Source organism: Oratosquilla oratoria, chromosome 43, assembly GCF_046742065.1.
Source record: "Oratosquilla oratoria isolate Oo_2021 chromosome 43, ASM4674206v1, whole genome shotgun sequence".
Taxonomy (NCBI): Eukaryota; Metazoa; Arthropoda; class Malacostraca; order Stomatopoda; family Squillidae; genus Oratosquilla; species Oratosquilla oratoria.
In genome coordinates, this window is record NC_134819.1 from 16,490,071 (window position 1) to 16,506,830 (window position 16,760).

General features: G+C 35.9%; 2 protein-coding genes and 1 long non-coding RNA gene across 3 annotated transcripts in view; 1 reads left to right on the forward strand and 2 right to left on the reverse strand.

The window, feature by feature from the left end:
- Positions 1-16,760, forward strand: part of LOC143021928 (copine-8-like) — a 758,082-nt gene that overhangs the window by 349,526 nt on the left and 391,796 nt on the right. The gene's annotated exons all lie outside the window — the stretch shown is intronic.
- On the reverse strand, positions 1,189-2,113 carry LOC143021882 (uncharacterized). The gene is made up of 4 exons (XR_012966014.1): positions 2,076-2,113; positions 1,885-1,971; positions 1,657-1,743; positions 1,189-1,238 (listed from the first exon to the last, which is right to left on the reverse strand). It is a non-coding gene; the product is annotated as an uncharacterized LOC143021882 (long non-coding RNA).
- LOC143021883 (uncharacterized) lies at positions 2,137-4,234 on the reverse strand. Its single transcript, XM_076179678.1, has 4 exons — positions 4,019-4,234; positions 3,528-3,697; positions 2,604-2,648; positions 2,137-2,421 (listed from the first exon to the last, which is right to left on the reverse strand). The coding sequence occupies exons 1-4, from the start codon at positions 4,120-4,122 to the stop codon at positions 2,282-2,284; spliced, it is 459 nt and encodes a 152-aa protein (XP_076035793.1). The 5' UTR covers positions 4,123-4,234; the 3' UTR covers positions 2,137-2,281.

A 16,760-nucleotide genomic window follows, 5' to 3' on the forward strand; every position in this document is an offset into this window, starting at 1 on the left:
TAACTTGCGTCACTACACTTAACCTGCACCACTACACTTAAGTATACACACGCAACTTATGCCAGGAAGGCGGCACATCAAGTTCATGTGGTGACGACGAGGGGAATCTAGACGTGGCAACGGCGTGCAGGGCGTGGTCTGGCCATATCCTCAAGATGGACTTAGCATACTGCATGGCTACCTTTTAACTCCTTCGCAGCGGCTCTTTTCATTCACCTCTTCACGAAAGCGATTTTCTTGGCAGGGAGCGCCAATGGACATCACTTTTTCATTTTGGCGCAGTGAATTACTCTGCTGCGCATAGGGGGTTAGCGTAACGAGTGCCCTCTTTTCTGGATTACGTAACGTAAACAACGCGGAAGGGGTAATGATCCGCGTAATACTTGTCGCTACGTTTATTGGCAATAGAAAAAACGACTTTCTCATCTTCACACAACAGGTGCTGCCATTGAAACTATGGCAGCAGACAGTAATTGGGAGGAAGAGTAGAAGTAGTAGATGAAAAAGCTGTAAAACAATACAGAGTAGCGCTCGTTACTAACAGCTTTTCTACAGAATTACAAAGAATCTGAACATGAAATACGAGCAGCTTAAGGCTAAATTCATTATGACATACAAGAAACGATATACCAGATCTAAAACTAAATTCAGCTCAAAAACTCGCTGAGTAGGCCGCGAAGGGAGCGGGTATACAACTGAAGGCGTTCCAAACCACACTGGCTGGAGGTGTGACGTGACATCACACCACAGCAACCGGTTCTTACACACCTTCTTAAGTCTAATTCTTAAAGTGAACATTGTACAAATAATGAGATGTTATCTTGCAACACAGCTTGCAGACAACTTACAAGGTAGGATTTTCGAACAGAAAAGGCCTCTGCTCGAACTATACTTAAAATTAAAGCATTACAAAAAACAAAATTGAAAACCTCTTCCGAGGGGAAACGAGCCTTACGACAAAAAATATGTAAACATGGGGATACACGGACGTATAAAAAAAGCCCCGTTACCTCTCGTAACGGCACACTTCAATTGGGTTTGAAAAAAGTCTAGTGCTGGTCCTTTGAGGTAATTTGAAACGTTTTTTATAATTGCAGAGGGTGGGGTGTACTGTTTGTGATTTTCTTTGCTTACCTTTATTTTCTCAATTTTCTTTAATAATCTACATATTTGCATTCTCTGTCTAAGGATAACTGCAGATTGTTTTTTCTTTTTAGCAGGGAAGCTGCATGAAGACCCTGGAAAGTAAATGATTCCAGTAAACATCAATATAAAACAAGATTTTATGTAATGCTAAGCATAAGTTAGACATTACAAATTGTAAATGCTTGCTTGTAGAAGCAATACAAGTAAAAACCAATCCATACAATTTCCTTACTTTATACAATGTAGATATAGAGATTGAAAAAATTATAAGTACCATAATTTATTCATTAATATGATTGCAATTAATATATCTTAAATAATTTACACAGTACTTATTGGTTTGTTCTTGTTATTGTAAATCAGTTAGACTGTCAGTTAATTATTTGATATAAAAAAAAACTCAGTAAAAAATATATATACATATATCTATTAATATAATCTTCGTATTATGATGCACAGACAACATCTATACATTTTTAAATTGTACTGTGTTAATAATTCCATACATACCATTTAGAATTTCTTGAGGCTCAAAGGGTGGCACATCTTGTTCATTTGAATTTACTTCTGAAGCTGGATGCTCAAGATTTAATTCATCTGTAAAAATATTGATTACTTTTTCAAAAGTCAGTAAAAATAAAAATAAATCTAATGATTAATAAAATCTCCATATTATGATGCACAGAAAACATCCATACAGTACATCTTTCAAATATGTTGTGTCAATCCCATATATACCATTTAGATTTTCATGAAGCTCAAAGGGTGGCACATGTTGTCCATTGGAATCTGCTCCTGAGGCTGGATGCTGAGGATTGGGTTCATCTGTAAAAATATTAATCACTTTTTCTAGTATCTCATTATGTTTTGGTAGGTCAATAGGAAATCACTAAAATCAACATAACATGCACACACAAGGTATTACATACCATGAAATGACTGTATTGTTTCATGTGGCACAGAAGATGATGGCTCTTACATCCTCACTCTCTTTGTCTCTAAACTGAGCCGTAGTACCTATAAAAGCATAAGAGGAGATACAAATAAGATGATCACAGAATATAAGAAAGTGTATTCTTGAATATATGGGAGCAACAGGGGTTATGAAAACTATAAATTAAATTATACCATGACATTATAAAATAACCACATATATTAGTAACAGAAATGAAAACTTGCCAAAATGTAAATCATGCACAGTTATATCTGGGTACACAAGTAGAAATTTTGATGCATCAGACTCCTCTTGGAGGTCTATATTTTTGACTCCTGAAACTGATTATGTTAATTAAAACATATATGAATAATAAACTGTATATAGTTTTCTTTTGTTTGTTTTTGATTTTGTTTTACAAATATTACACTTTGCTTAATATTTTCCACTCTTTACCAAATGATCTTATCAGCTATTGATTGACAGCTGGCATTTCAATGCCATTCATTACTGCAACACTCACCTATATGAGAACAGTCTGGAATTGCTGGTGTACTGCAGTTGGAGCCTGAAATATGTTTTATAATGAGCAACTATTAAATTAATAACTAGCCCAATTTTTATTTCATTTCTTCTGGGCTAAACCTTTATATTATAATTACAACATAAGCAACAATTTAATGAGCCTCTATATATTAAACTCTCATTTAACTTAAACAATTAAGTATATAATGTGAAAATTATGACACCTTAGGAAATTCAAAGACAATACAATAATTACTATAGTAATATATGAATAAATAATCATATATGTGTCAATTAATAAAAACACACATATATATAAATATATATATATACAGTATATATGTGTATATATATATATATATATATATATATATATATATATACATATATATGAATATATATATATATGGGTACATACCCTCTTAATCTTATGTAATAGAATATATTGATCAAAAGAGTTCAGTGTTACACTATCCAGTGTTTCCAATTGCTTAATGTAATGCTATTTTCACTTTCAAAATTATTGATATATGTAAACATTATTTATAAAAAAGTAAATGTTACTGAAAAGACCACACTCCAGTCATCTGAGATGAAATCCCAATATTAAACTATTTTATCTGGAAACCTGGAGTTTTAGGGAGACGCAGAAAGGCCAGAGCTTGGTGTAGCCCGAGGATGTGATTGACGGAAGGCAAGCAAGCTCCCTAATACCCCCAAAACATACTGTATCCACCTCGTACTCAAGGCAAGAGCGAAGGCCAAAATACTTGATATATCATCTGAATTTGTTTTTTAATCTGTAGTTTCTGTAAGAATGTAAATTTTAGTCCTCTTTTTATTAGTGTACTAATATTTTTCTTCCTCAATGCAGCCATCCCAGTACCTTTCAACAACTTATAAAAATTATGATAAGACATACCCTCTAGATTTTGATCTGGACATCCATTGTGACAGAGCCTGTTGGATTTTGCATCCAAATAATTCTTTCTTGAGAAATGCCTACTGCATACACGGTAGCTTCTGTTTAGTTGTTCTGGTGTCTTTCCATTGATCTGGATAACGTTGATTGCTATTTTCCATTTGAAGCATCTGTTTTAATATACAAAATGAACATATTAAATGTTGGAGAGAGTTGCCATTTACCCTGGTAAGATCATTAAATCATGAGGTAGTTCTGAAATGCTCTTTGCTAAATACATGAAATGCTCGTTTCTAAATAATAGAAGCCGTGGCAACAACTGTAAATTTTCATTTCCATTCAAAATACAAGATAAAGCTTCTAGAATCATTTCTAGGTAACATGTGCCATGGGTAACAAAGCCTGAAACAAGGCCTGAACGCGAACTTAATTTAGTTTACCATATTTACACTAATTAAATTAATAAACGAAGATTTAATGAATATTCTTACTGTTCCTGATCCTTAGGGAACCTATGAAATATCAAATCGGGGTCAGTTTCTTTTCTTTTCATACAAATAATGCATGCATGTGACTTGTTCACTAGAGCTGCCATGCTTACATTGACTTCATACACACTGAAAATGTCAAATTTGCCGCCTGTCAAAAATGTAAACAAACGGACGACAGACCAGTAACGCCATCTCTACTCTGGACGGTTTCGTGTGTGTTCGTTTATGCGTTACTGAAACTCAGTTGCCAATTACTAAATTAACAGGCGCAATTTAAATATTCCTATCTTTCCTTTATAGTCTTTGATATAGTCTTTGATCCTTAGGCCAAATGCTTGAAAAAGAAGCCAAAATTGAGGTTTTTGGACATCCAATCATGGAGTGTGGGCGGAACTATCACCCATGTGTGGTGTGCAAAAAGAAAGAATGCCTTTCCCCATCTAATACTTCAAGTTTTTCCTAAAGATAGAGAAAGGTAAGAGATTCAACATACACAACACATAGTAGGGATCTTGCTCTAGATGCTGGTAAAGTGTTTTTATCGTACCGCCATTTTTAAAGGGTTTAAAGGGCCTACCCTCCCTCCCCCCGGCAGCCACATGCTGCGCACGACTATTGTTTACATACGTTTTGACCATATTTTACCCTATTTTTTGCGTTTGATACACTCATAAAGTTTTCTCTTACGTCCGGCATGCACGTGAGTATGTGGTGTGAGGAAGTTCAGCCTGCACGACTGGCAGTGGCCTGAGCCTTACAAAGTAAAGGACATGTACACGTTAACTTGCCGCATTCACTAATTTGCTGTGTGAAATTTGCATCTATTTTTCAGTGAAGAGATATTTGAAGATATTAGCCATGCCTAAGCTATCCAAACAAAAGGCACACTTGCAGAAGATAAGAACGTCTACATTAGCAACTCAAGGGGAGAAAGAAAGAACCCCAGCATCAACTTTGTTATCACCACCTCCGCCACCACCACTAGTACTCCCTCCAGCAGCTCTCTCCCTTCCATCTACATCCACATCCTCAGCACCTGATCCTCTGTCCTCTACACCTATATCAGACAAGTTGTCTCTACGCAAACAACTGTTTGCTAACAAGTGGCTACAAGGATGCCTCCTTGTTGCAACACCTTGGGTTTAGAGTCTCAAACCTCACAGTGATGTCCCTGATGCAGCAAGAGCCTGTTCCAACACCAGAAAGGAAACCCAAGAAAAGAAAGAGCTGAATCCCAGCAATCAGACTACCTTGCTGGGTCATTCTAGACCAAGAACTCAAACTTTGCGACAAAGAGTGAGGTGGCGGCTTATGAGACCCTCACTTTGAGTGAATAATATCCTACACTGTAGGAGTGTACAAAGTGCCTGAGTTACTTGAAAGATGCAAAATCATCATGAAAATACAATGGAACCTGTTTTCAATGGGTCTTAGGAGGTCCAATGTAAAATTTAGTCAAACTAAGAAAAAAAAAAAACTTTAACACTCATTTCTGAAAAACTTAAGTTTTTGATACTCAAAGTCTATCTCCTCCCTCAATTTTCAACCGATTTTTGCATATGAGGTCTCTATTAATAGCTAGATAAATGACAAAAAATAAAATAGAGTTTTTTTTTGCATATGTTAAATAATTTTTTTTAATAACGTGTCAAAGTCAAAATTTTGCTTTTTTTCGATAATGTTTTTTATATTTTTTTTCCTCGGCGTTAAACAAAGATATTAAAAAAAGCTTTCTATTTTGTTTTTTTATATATGTAGAAGATTCTTTTGCTGTAAAATGAAAGACATCGAATAAAAATTGTAAGAGGAGATAGGATTTGAAAGAAGCCCAAAAATATGGTATTTTTTACGTTTTTTATTAAAAAATAAAAAACTACTCGTCAGATCTGAATAAAACTCATGCTGTGAAGGTTTCCTCAGACCTAGATATCACATAGAAAAAATCAGCAAGATCCTTCAGAATAAAAGATTTTGGGCGGGGGGTCCCCTTAACAGAAAATGGAGGAATAAAATAGAACATAGTTAAAATCTTTATGTCAGACTCAGTGCAGTGTCACTTAGCTTGGAAATAAAAATTATAGATGAATACCTTACAAATATCTAGAAATATGAATTGATCATGTCAAATTCATACTATATCTTTATGGCAGTCCCAGGCAGGCACAGCAACTTTGATATAGTTATGTCATGTTCTTAGCTTATGTGGTAAAGTTATAAACTTTTACCTTAATTTTGAATAAATGGCCAAATACACAGCAAAAAAAAGTTGAATCGCATGTGTTTTTTTTTTTTTTTTTTGTAGGTTGTGACTGCTTCTTTGGTAGTTTTAAAATTTAACGGTTTTTGTTGAATGATTTCTGTGTTATCACTAAACGTCGACCAACGCCGACCAAACCCAAATAATGACGGCTTTTGCTCAAATGCATAATTTTATATAGAAATTAGCATGTGGTTTCATTATTTGACCAATTTTCTTTTTAAATGTGTGATTTTCATGTAATTTGATCAAAGAGAAGTTACGTTTTTATCGTCTGCAAAATTACCTAAGTCGACCAACGCCGACCAAACCCAAACAATGACGGCTTTTCCTCAAATGCATAATTTTATATAAAAATTAGCATATGGTTACATTATTTGACCTATTTTCTTTAAAATGTGTGATTTTCATTCAATTTGATCAAAGAAAATTTACGCATTTATCCTCTGCAAAATTACCAACCACAGCTACGAATGCCGTCTGACTCACTAATAGCTGACCAACGCCGAAAAAGGACGGTTTATACTCAAATGCACGATTTTGTATATAAAAAAAACTAGCATATGGTTGCATTATTTGACTTATTTTCTTTAAAATGTGTGATTTCCATGTCATTTGATCAAAGAAATTACATTTTTATCCTCTGCAAAATTACCAACCGCAGCTACGAATGCCGTCCGACTCATTCATAGGCGACCAAATCTCAAATAAGGACGGTTTTTGCTCAAATGCATAATTTCATATAAAAAACAAGCATATGGTTGCATTATTTTACCTATTTTCTCTAAAATGTGTGATTTCCATGTAATTTGATCAAAGAAGTTATGTTTTTATCCTCTGCAAAATTATTTTATGTATGATTGCAAATCTTGTTTGTTTGATTTTGTGACATTTCTTGCATGTTCATCCTTTTATTTTTGTCTATGGTTTTTACAATACAGTACCTGTCTTGCTACATATGTATATATTTTTGTTTGTTTGCTTTAGGGGTTTTTCTTTGTTCTGTTAACATTTTTTGCTTTATTTTTGCTTATATGCATGTTATGTCTGCTTCTTTGTTTATTTTTGTTTCATATTGTTTTTTATTACTGATTTTCCTATGTTTTGTTTGGTATTTAATATCTGATTGCATGTTTTGGTTGCCTGATGTATAGTTCATTTTTGAAGTTGAATAATGTTATTTCTTTTAGTTTGTTTGGTATATGTTCTTTACAAGACAGTATTGCTTTGTTGCAAATAAAAGAATCTCATGTATACCAAACTTTTACTATCCTTGTTTGTATAATTTGTGTACAGATACTTGAATAAGTATACAAAGTTCAAACATAAGCACAAGCACAAACAAGAAAAACATGATATTACAGAAATAATAAGATAAATATAACTAAAATAACCTTTTAAATTGTAACTGTTTACTCAATTTCAAATATTTAGTAATGAATGATGCATTGTGCAGAAGTATTTTACCAACTTTTGATTTTATAAATATGATCACGTTTGTAAAGCATATATTAAATAGTCTTGTTTGCATGCAAAGGTCATAAAATTACTACTCATTATTTTATAAAGAGAAAATAAAACTTTTTCGAGATGTTGATTATTTTAGCGAAAGGATCAGTTTTAAAATTTCCATAAACACTATATATAATACAAGTTAAGTATGATTTGAAAGCCGCGCTACGCCACTTCCGATTTATAGTTTGCGGCTCTGTCGATAGATGGCGCGCATTCACGCTGGATGGATGACGTTTTCTTATTAGTAAAAGATAGAAGCTTTCCCATCTTTCCTATATAGTCTTTGGTTTTATTGTCGGGGAGTGCTGAGTCCCCTGCCTTTGGGTTTTTTTTAATCCAAGGCCTGCTGAGCGTAGTAAGGCCTTTGGTCTCCCCTATGTCCTAGCCTCCGCTGTCCATAGGGTTGAACGCTTTTAGTTGATCCATATCACTCCTCAGTTCAGCGATGGCTTGCAGTACTGTGTGCCAAGGGGCTGAGGAGTCGCCATGTACTTGGAAAGCAGTACGTGACGTGGAGCCGTCGGGGGGCGGGGGAGGGGGGTTGCAATGTCTTTTAGACTTCGATGCGTAGCGCCAACGCGAGTATTTCTATCCCGATGGGAAGTACTGTTGCTTGACCTGCTTGATTTATGTTTGTATTTGCGAGTATGTTGGTTTGTTTCTCCTCCGTAAGAGGAGGCGCCCGACTTCCTGTTTGTATGGGTATGCGTTTCGTCGGAAGACTACATAGCGGTTGTGACCGACGGAGTCGTATGTACGTTGTCGTATTTACCTGATAATTTAGTGAGTTTCGTTAAAACTCAAAATGAGAGCGTCGTAAACGCTTATTAGATGATAAAATGAGCGTCGTAAACGCTAATTAATGATAAAATGAGCGTCGGAAACGCTTATATTATATTGCAAATTGAGCGTCGTAAACGCTTATATTGCAAATTCAGCGCCGTAAACGCTTATATTATATTGCAAATTGAGCGTCGTAAACGCTTATATTGCAAATTGAGCGTCGTAAACGCTTATATTGCAAATTAAGCGTCGTAAACGCTTATATTATATTGCAAATTGAGCGTCGTAAACGCTTATATTATATTGCAAATTGAGCGTCGTAAACGCTTATATTATATTGCAAATTGAGCGTCGTGAACGCTTATATTGCAAATTGAGCGTCGTGAACGCTTATATTGCAAATTGAGCGTCGTGAACGCTTATATTGCAAATTGAGCGTCGTAAACACTCGAATGCCAGGTCAAGCATTAGTAAGCAGGGAACGGCTGAAATCTACGTGCGACAGAGTAAACAATCTTGACGACCGTTCGGAACGGCAGCGCGTAAGCAACTGTTGGACCGGCTGGGCGAAGCGTATCTCATATGTTTGCGAACCCTCAGCAGAATTGTGATTAGCTGATATAAAATTCATGTAGTGTTTGCACACTATTTTTTTTCTCCAATTTGTTCCATATATCTGTCACTCTGTGTGGGAAGCTTTTCTTTTTCAGGTCTCTTCTGTAGCTGTCCTTTTTGAGTTTCATTGCATGTCCTCTTGTTTTTCCTCTGTCCCACTTTAATAAGTCCTCCATATCAAGGCATTCTTTTCCTTTCATAATTCTGTAGATGGTTAGTAGGTCCCCTCATTCTCTTGTTGGTTCCAGGGTTGGGAATTCCAGTTCAGCCAGTCTTTGTTCATATGTCAGGTTTGAAAGTGTTGGAAATTGAATTTATGAAGTTTGTGGCTATTTGCCACGCGCCGGAGCCAAAGGCCATTCAGCGCATATATATCGACTAGTTATCTATACATTAAAATACTAATATACAATCTATTTTAGTTATAAAATCATAAAAGTTATTCGATATATTTAAAATATGTAGATGCTATTTTTCTCATTCATCTACAACAAACTATATAATTAAATATCATAAAATAAATTCGTCTCCTTTAAAAATTTGCAAACCTTTCCTACAGGGGCAACCATTCCTAAAATATTTGTTAGCGGTTTATTGGCTAAACTGAATTTTCTTCTTTGATCAGAATAGAGAGGACATTCGGTAAGTATATGGCTCACTGTGATGTTAATATTACAATTGGAGCACTGGGGGACCTGTCTCTCTGCTCCACTAGTTAGGAGGTACTTGTGGGTTAGGTATGTGTGTCCTATACGTAGGCGTGTTAAAACTATGCTGGACCTTCTGTCCATCCCTGTATAGGTCCAGGGGCTGTGTTATGGCCGGATAATTCCCAAACAAACATTGTTTTTCTTAGCTTTAATCTTCACCATGTTTACATGTGCCCGCCATGGCTCAAAATCATAAGTACTGGTATCTCTATGCCAGGCGTCAGTGGGCAGTAACAAAACATAAACAGTTAAGTATTATGAAAGAGAATCAGAACACAATATAACTTAGGATCAAACTCTAAGTAGTAAATGAAACACAAACATGAATCCTTACATCCCTTTTTCCTTAATTTTGTATGACATAACCAATTAGGGTGCCACACAATACAGCACTACAAATCAAGGCGATCTGGAGGCTTTATAAGTCTACCAGATTTGGTTCTATTCTCAGGTTCCCTGATAGGAGATTTAATCGGAGAATTGTTAATGTGAACATTGTACAATGTTCACATTAACAATTCTCCTGATGACCCGGCTAAAGACGTCTTTAGCCGGGTCATCAGGAAAATTAACATCAGTGTTAGGAATATCACATGAAGGTTTGTTATGAGCATCAGAATGGCAAGACTCATCAACAGAACTATTATCCATTACTACAGGAGTTATAGGCTTCTCATTCTGAGCCACAGTGGTTACATATCTTGGCATAATCTGATCAGCATGCCTTCTCCAAAATACATTTCCATGATCTGTTAATTGAATCAATTACTTTTCCTGGCAACCATTTCTCTCCCTTTCCATAGTTCCTCACAAACACAGCATCTTCTAACTTATATTTGGATACACCTACAACCTCTTCCTCAATCTTACTTCTCCTCTTCTTTTCCTTTTGAAGGGAGTGCAAAGGTCCCTTAAAAGTTCTACCCATTAACATCTCTGAGGGCGTTTTGCCAGTGGAAGCACTAACAGTTCTTCTCTTATTATATAAAAATCTACATATTCTAAGATGAATATCCCCACTTTCAAATTTACGCAATCCACTTTTAAGGGTTCTCACTGCACGTTCTGCTAACCCATTTGAGGAAGGATTGTATGGTGCTGGCGTCACATGTTTAACATCATTCTTAGACAAAAATTCCTCCATTTCTGCTGAACAAAAATTTGCAGCATTATCTGACACTATTTGGTCAGGTAAGCCAAAATTTGCAAATGTTCTTCGCAACAACTTAATAGTAGCTTTTGAAGAAATGGTTTCAGTAACATGCACATCCATGAATTTGGAAAAAGAATCAACAATTACTAAAAAATATTGTCCATCTATAGGTCCTGCATAGTCAATGTGTAATCTTGACCATGGTATACCCGAATCTGGCCAAGCAAGAGACTGAGATTGGGGCTGCTGGTGATTAGAAATAGAACAAATAGAACAACTTTTGGTAACTTCCAACAGATCTTGCTCCAGCTTAGGCCACCATACCCATTTTCTTGTTTCAGCTTTCATCGCATTTACTCCATTATGACCTAAATGCAAATGATCCAACACTACTTTCCTTAATTCCGACGGAATTACCACTCTATTTCTGAACAACACAATTTCATCATGAAGGCTAAGATCATTTTTGATCTTGGAGTACTCTGACACATTTGGGTTATTTTGCCAACCAAATTTAAGGTTATTTACAACATGTTTAAGAACTGGGTCCTTTCTGGTATACAGTTTGACTTTGTCCAAAACAATATCACTATATGCCATTACCTTGATTAAATTGACATATTCAACAGGTACACTAGATTCATTGTCCGAATCTACTATGGGTAATCTACTTAAAGCATCCGCAACCTGATTTTCTCTGCCTGCTCTGAACACCAGATCAAAGTTAAACTGTGATAACAACAGAGCCCAACGCTGCAATCTGGCATTGGCATGAATTGGAATTTGTTTCTGTTTACCAAATAAACCTAACTATCGTTTGTGATCCGTTTTTACAACAAATTCTCTTCCTAGTAAGAAATATTTCAACTTAACTACTCCATAAACCACCGCAAGAGCCTCTCGACCCAGCTGAGAGTAATTCTTTTCAGCAGAAGATAACTTCTTACTGGCAAAATACACAGTCTGTTCTTCCTTATTCACAACTTGTTTTAAAACACATCCAACTCCAACTGGGGATGCATCAACCTCTAAGATAAGGGGAGAACAGCCATCAAAATTTGACAAAACTCTTGAGTTACACAATTCTTTCTTAATAGTCAAAAAAGAATTTTCTTCTACCTTAGTCCACTTAAAGGTTACATTTTTCTGTAGAAGATCATACAAAGGAGCAAGAATTGTAGCAAATTGTGGAACAAACCTACAATAATAAGTTACTAAGCCAACAAATGACTTTACTTCTGCCACCGAGGTAGGAGCTGGGGCTTGAGCAATTGCTCTTATTTTACATTCAGAAGGCTTTATACCCTTCCCACTCACATCATATCCTAGATATTCAATTGAATCAGCTTTAAGTACAAATTTACTTTTATTAACCATGACATTATTCTCTTGAAGTATGCTTAGTACTTTTAAAAGTCTTTCATCATGTTCCTGTTCAGTGGAACCAGTTACAAGAATGTCATCCAAAAATACTGCTACTCCTGGAATTTTACTCATTAACTGAACCATGAAGTGCTGAAAAATAGCAGGAGAGGAAGCAAGCCCAAAAGGTAATCTGTTGGATTTAAATAGACCTTTTGGAGTGTTAATCACTAAGTACTTCTGAGCCTCATCTACTGCCATTTGCAGATAAGCATTTTTTAAGTCCAACTCGGAAAAGAGTTGTCCCTTTCCAACTACAGACAAAAGTTCATCCACTTTTGGTAATGGATACTGATCTACTAGCAAAAACATATGCGTACAGATTTCTGGTCTTGTTTTAAAACTGGTACTATCGGAGCTGCCCATTCACTGAATTCTACAGGGGAAATGATACCCTCCTTAACTAGGTTGTCCAACTCGTCTTCCACTAACTTTCGAAAATGGAATGATACTGTACGAGTTTTGTAACACTTAGGTACAGCTTCAGGTTTAAGATGTATTGCTGCCTTAACACTAGTTATGGGTTTTGTTGAATCAACTGTGTACTCATCTAATAAGGTACTAGCATTCACAATATTATTTACTCGTGACACTCTAGAGGCATCAGGAATACCTGTAAGAGAAATTCCTACTTTCTTCTGTAAATCTTTACCACATAAATTAATATTACCAGAAGCTACAACACAAAAGGTATGTTCCAAGACATAATTATTATATGATACTGTAACATCCACTTTTCCTAAAACATCAATGGCTGTGTGACCATAAGCACGCAACACTTTATTAACAGGTGACATGGATAGTTTTAAGGAACGTACCCAATTTTCTGATAATGTGGAAACACAAGCACCTGTATCAATCTCAAATGGTATTAAATTGTCATTAATCTTGAAGTTGACCAACTCAGATTTAACAGAAAAGACATCTGATTTAACACCAAACAAATTATTATCTGCACTGTCTGAATCTGAAGAATCTTCCAGTCTGTTTGCAGCTGCATGTCCTTTTCCCTTACTTTTCTTTCCAAAATTTGAAATATTTAATCTACAGACTGCTTTCAAATGTCCCTTTTTACCACACATGTTGCAATGTCTATCTTGAAACCTACATTTTTCACTTGCATGGGGAAAACCACAGTGTTTGCATGTAAGCTTAGGCTTACTATTACCTGATTGATAATAACTAGAGGTCTTAGGGTCATGTCTACTTCCTTTTTTCTTGTGGAAATTTTGACTCTGATACCGCTCTTATACTGTTATTTTCACCCACAAATGCCTGTTCCATATTTAATATTCAATCAAAAGTATCCTGGGAAGTCAAAGTTTGTAATTTGAAATTTTCTGCCACTTGATTGGGGAATTAAGTTTCATTGTCCACCGCCATGAACAACTGATCTCGTACACGGTTGTCAAACTGATCAGCGAAATTACAGTCTTTGGCCAGAGCATATAGATTATTCAAACTTTCACCTGGCCGTTTTTTCCTTTGTTGAAATGCTACAAGACTTCTATGGTAGGATGGAGTGACTATATAGTACTGCTTTAATGCTTTCACTAAATCACTAAATGATTTTGTATGAGGGAGATCAGGAGCTCCTTCCCAACATCAGGAGGATCCTTCCCAACTCTGCGTACACAACACTTCCAACAGACACTAATAATAAGTTTTTCTTCTTCACTAAATCTTCATCACTGGTGCCAGTTATTCCTATATATTGGAAGTGAGCTTCCAAAAGACTCAGCCATAGGTCTAGTGAAATCCTATCTGGCTCAAATCTGTCAATCTGTCTATCCTTAGACATCTTTTTGTGCAAACACTAAGAATCACTGCCGATGCAAAAGCCGGTGCCTAATCTAAGGCTAATAATGTATTGTAGACATACTTACAGTTGTGTAATTTCAATGTCCACTTAACCATAGCACTCATCATCCAATTTTTGTCCTCGTCGCCACTTGTTATGGCGGGATAATTCCCAAACAAACATTGTTTTTCTTAGCTTTAATCTTCACCATGTTTACATGTGCCCGCCATGGCTCAAAATCATAAGTACTGGTATCTCTATGCCAGGCGTCAGTGGGCAGTAACAAAACATAAACAGTTAAGTATTATGAAAGAGAATCAGAACACAATATAACTTAGGATCAAACTCTAAGTACTAAATGAAACACAAACATGAATCCTTACAGGCTGACAGAAGGTCTGATTGACTTTAGTTTAAAATTGTTGTTCGTGTTGGACCTTTGGTCCTGCCACCTGATCCTACAGTATGATCTAATAAAAAAAAATTAGGTCTTCGCAGGGAATATTTAAGAGCGGGAACCCGGGGTGGAAGCTGCCTGTTTGGCTCATTTCCACGATTTCCCACGTGTGAAGGAACCCAGCAGAACTTTATGTCAACTTGTTTTCGAGAGTGCAGGAGGACCAGCCAATTCTGCACCTCTTGGATAAGTTGATTAGAGGGTATCAATCCTTGTAGCGCTGTCAATGCACTTTGGGAATAATAATGAATAATATATGAATCCTCATTTCTGCTTGTGTTAAAAATAAATTTTAGACAGCTATAGATAGCATAAATTTCTGCATTAAAAATTGAGAATTGATTGGGAAGGCTCTTTTTCTTATTATTTTTTCTCCAAGGATGATAGCACATCCAGTTCCAGTAGCCGTTTTTGACCCATCAGTGTATACAGCAATCGAGATGTTGTGTTCAGAAATATGGGCTAAGAAGTTACTTTTCAGTTGAGCACTTGAGTTGATCTTTTTGCTTTCTTTCATTTGGCAAATGTTTATAGGTGGCCTACACCATGGAGGGTATTTTGCAAAAGTGATTTCCATAACTAGAGGAGGAATAAGGCCTACCTCTCTTGTACTATTGTTTAATCTCACTTCAAGGGGCTTAGGCAAAGTAGGTTTAGTGGGTGCTCTGTCGATAGGTTGTTTTATATACCGGTACTTGTAGTTTGGATCAGAATGTGTAGTTAGTGCTCTTGACATATATCTGAGACCCTGTTCTTCCCTTCGAATGGAAAGAGGGGGAAAACCAGAGTCCACATAAAGACTTTCAACAGGAGAAGTCTTAAAAGACCCAGTATAAATACTTAGTGCCATGTTGTGTACTACATCCAGTTTTTTCAATAGTGTCTTACATGCTGAGGCATAAACCTGAGAGCCATAATCAATCTTACTTAGGCATATGGCTTTATATAATCTTAATAGTGTAGTATGGTCAGCTCCAAAATTCATGCCACTAACAACTGAATGTTACATCGTTGTTTGACATTAACTGCTGTCTCATTTATATGGTCAGCAAAAGTTAATTTTTTGTCAAAAACAATACCTAAATATTTAACTTTGTCTTCATATATTATAATTAAGTCTTCTAAAAATAATGTTGGGATTACTTCCCTTTTTTGTGTTCTACAAAATCGTATAGCTTTAGTTTTTTCGGTAGAGAATATAAATCCTTTATTATTTGCCCATTTAGTAGCAGCATTAATTGCATTCTGAATTTTGATACAGGCTTCAACTGCAGTAGATTTACTACATATAAAAACAATATCATCTGCGAATGCTTGGCCAATTACTCCGACAGGGAGTTGTTCAAGTAATCCATTAATGGCAACACTAAAGAAGGTTGGGCTAAGGACACTTCCTTTTGGAATACCTTCTTCCTGTAGATATTCTTATGATAGGGTAGAGCCTATTCGCACTTTTAAATATCGATTTGATAAAGAATCTTTGGCAAATTTAAACATATTGCCACCGATATTCCAATTTGCTAGCTGTTTTAAAATACTGGCTCTCCAGGTAGTGTCAAAAGCTTTTTCCAAATCGAAGAACACTGCAATGGTCTGATTTCGGATTGCAAAAGCATTTTGTATCTCACATGTGAGATATAATAGGGGATCCAAAGTACTTCTGTTTTTGCGGAAGCCATATTGCCTCTCTGATAATAAATTCTTTGATTCTAGGAGCCACACCAAACGAATATTCACCATTCGTTCATAGATCTTAAAAATACAGCTGGTAAGAGCTATAGGCCTGTAACTTTTGGGATCACTAGGGTCTATTCCAGGTTTCAAAAATGGAACTATAACAGAGTTTTTCCACAACTTATAAGAGGTTCCTGAACACCAAAATTCATTAAAAACATCAATAAAGAATTTTTTAGACTCCCGAGGTAGATGGGAAATCATTGCATATGTGATATCATCTTCTCCAGGTGCTGTTGGTGAAGATAAAGATAAGGCATGTTCAAATTCAATGATGTTAAATGGAGTGTTATAT

Bases quoted from the DNA above. Each gene is read 5' to 3' on its own strand.
- LOC143021883 (XM_076179678.1), bottom strand. From the start codon at position 4,122: ATGGCAGCTCTAGTGAACAAGTCACATGCATGCATTATTTGTATGAAA. The intron at 3,698-4,018 runs GTAAGAATATTC...ATATTAAAACAG, and splicing joins TTCCCTAAGGATCAGGAACA to ATGCTTCAAATGGAAAATAG. The intron at 2,422-2,603 runs GTGAGTGTTGCA...TAACATAATCAG, and splicing joins TCCAGACTGTTCTCATATAG to TTTCAGGAGTCAAAAATATA.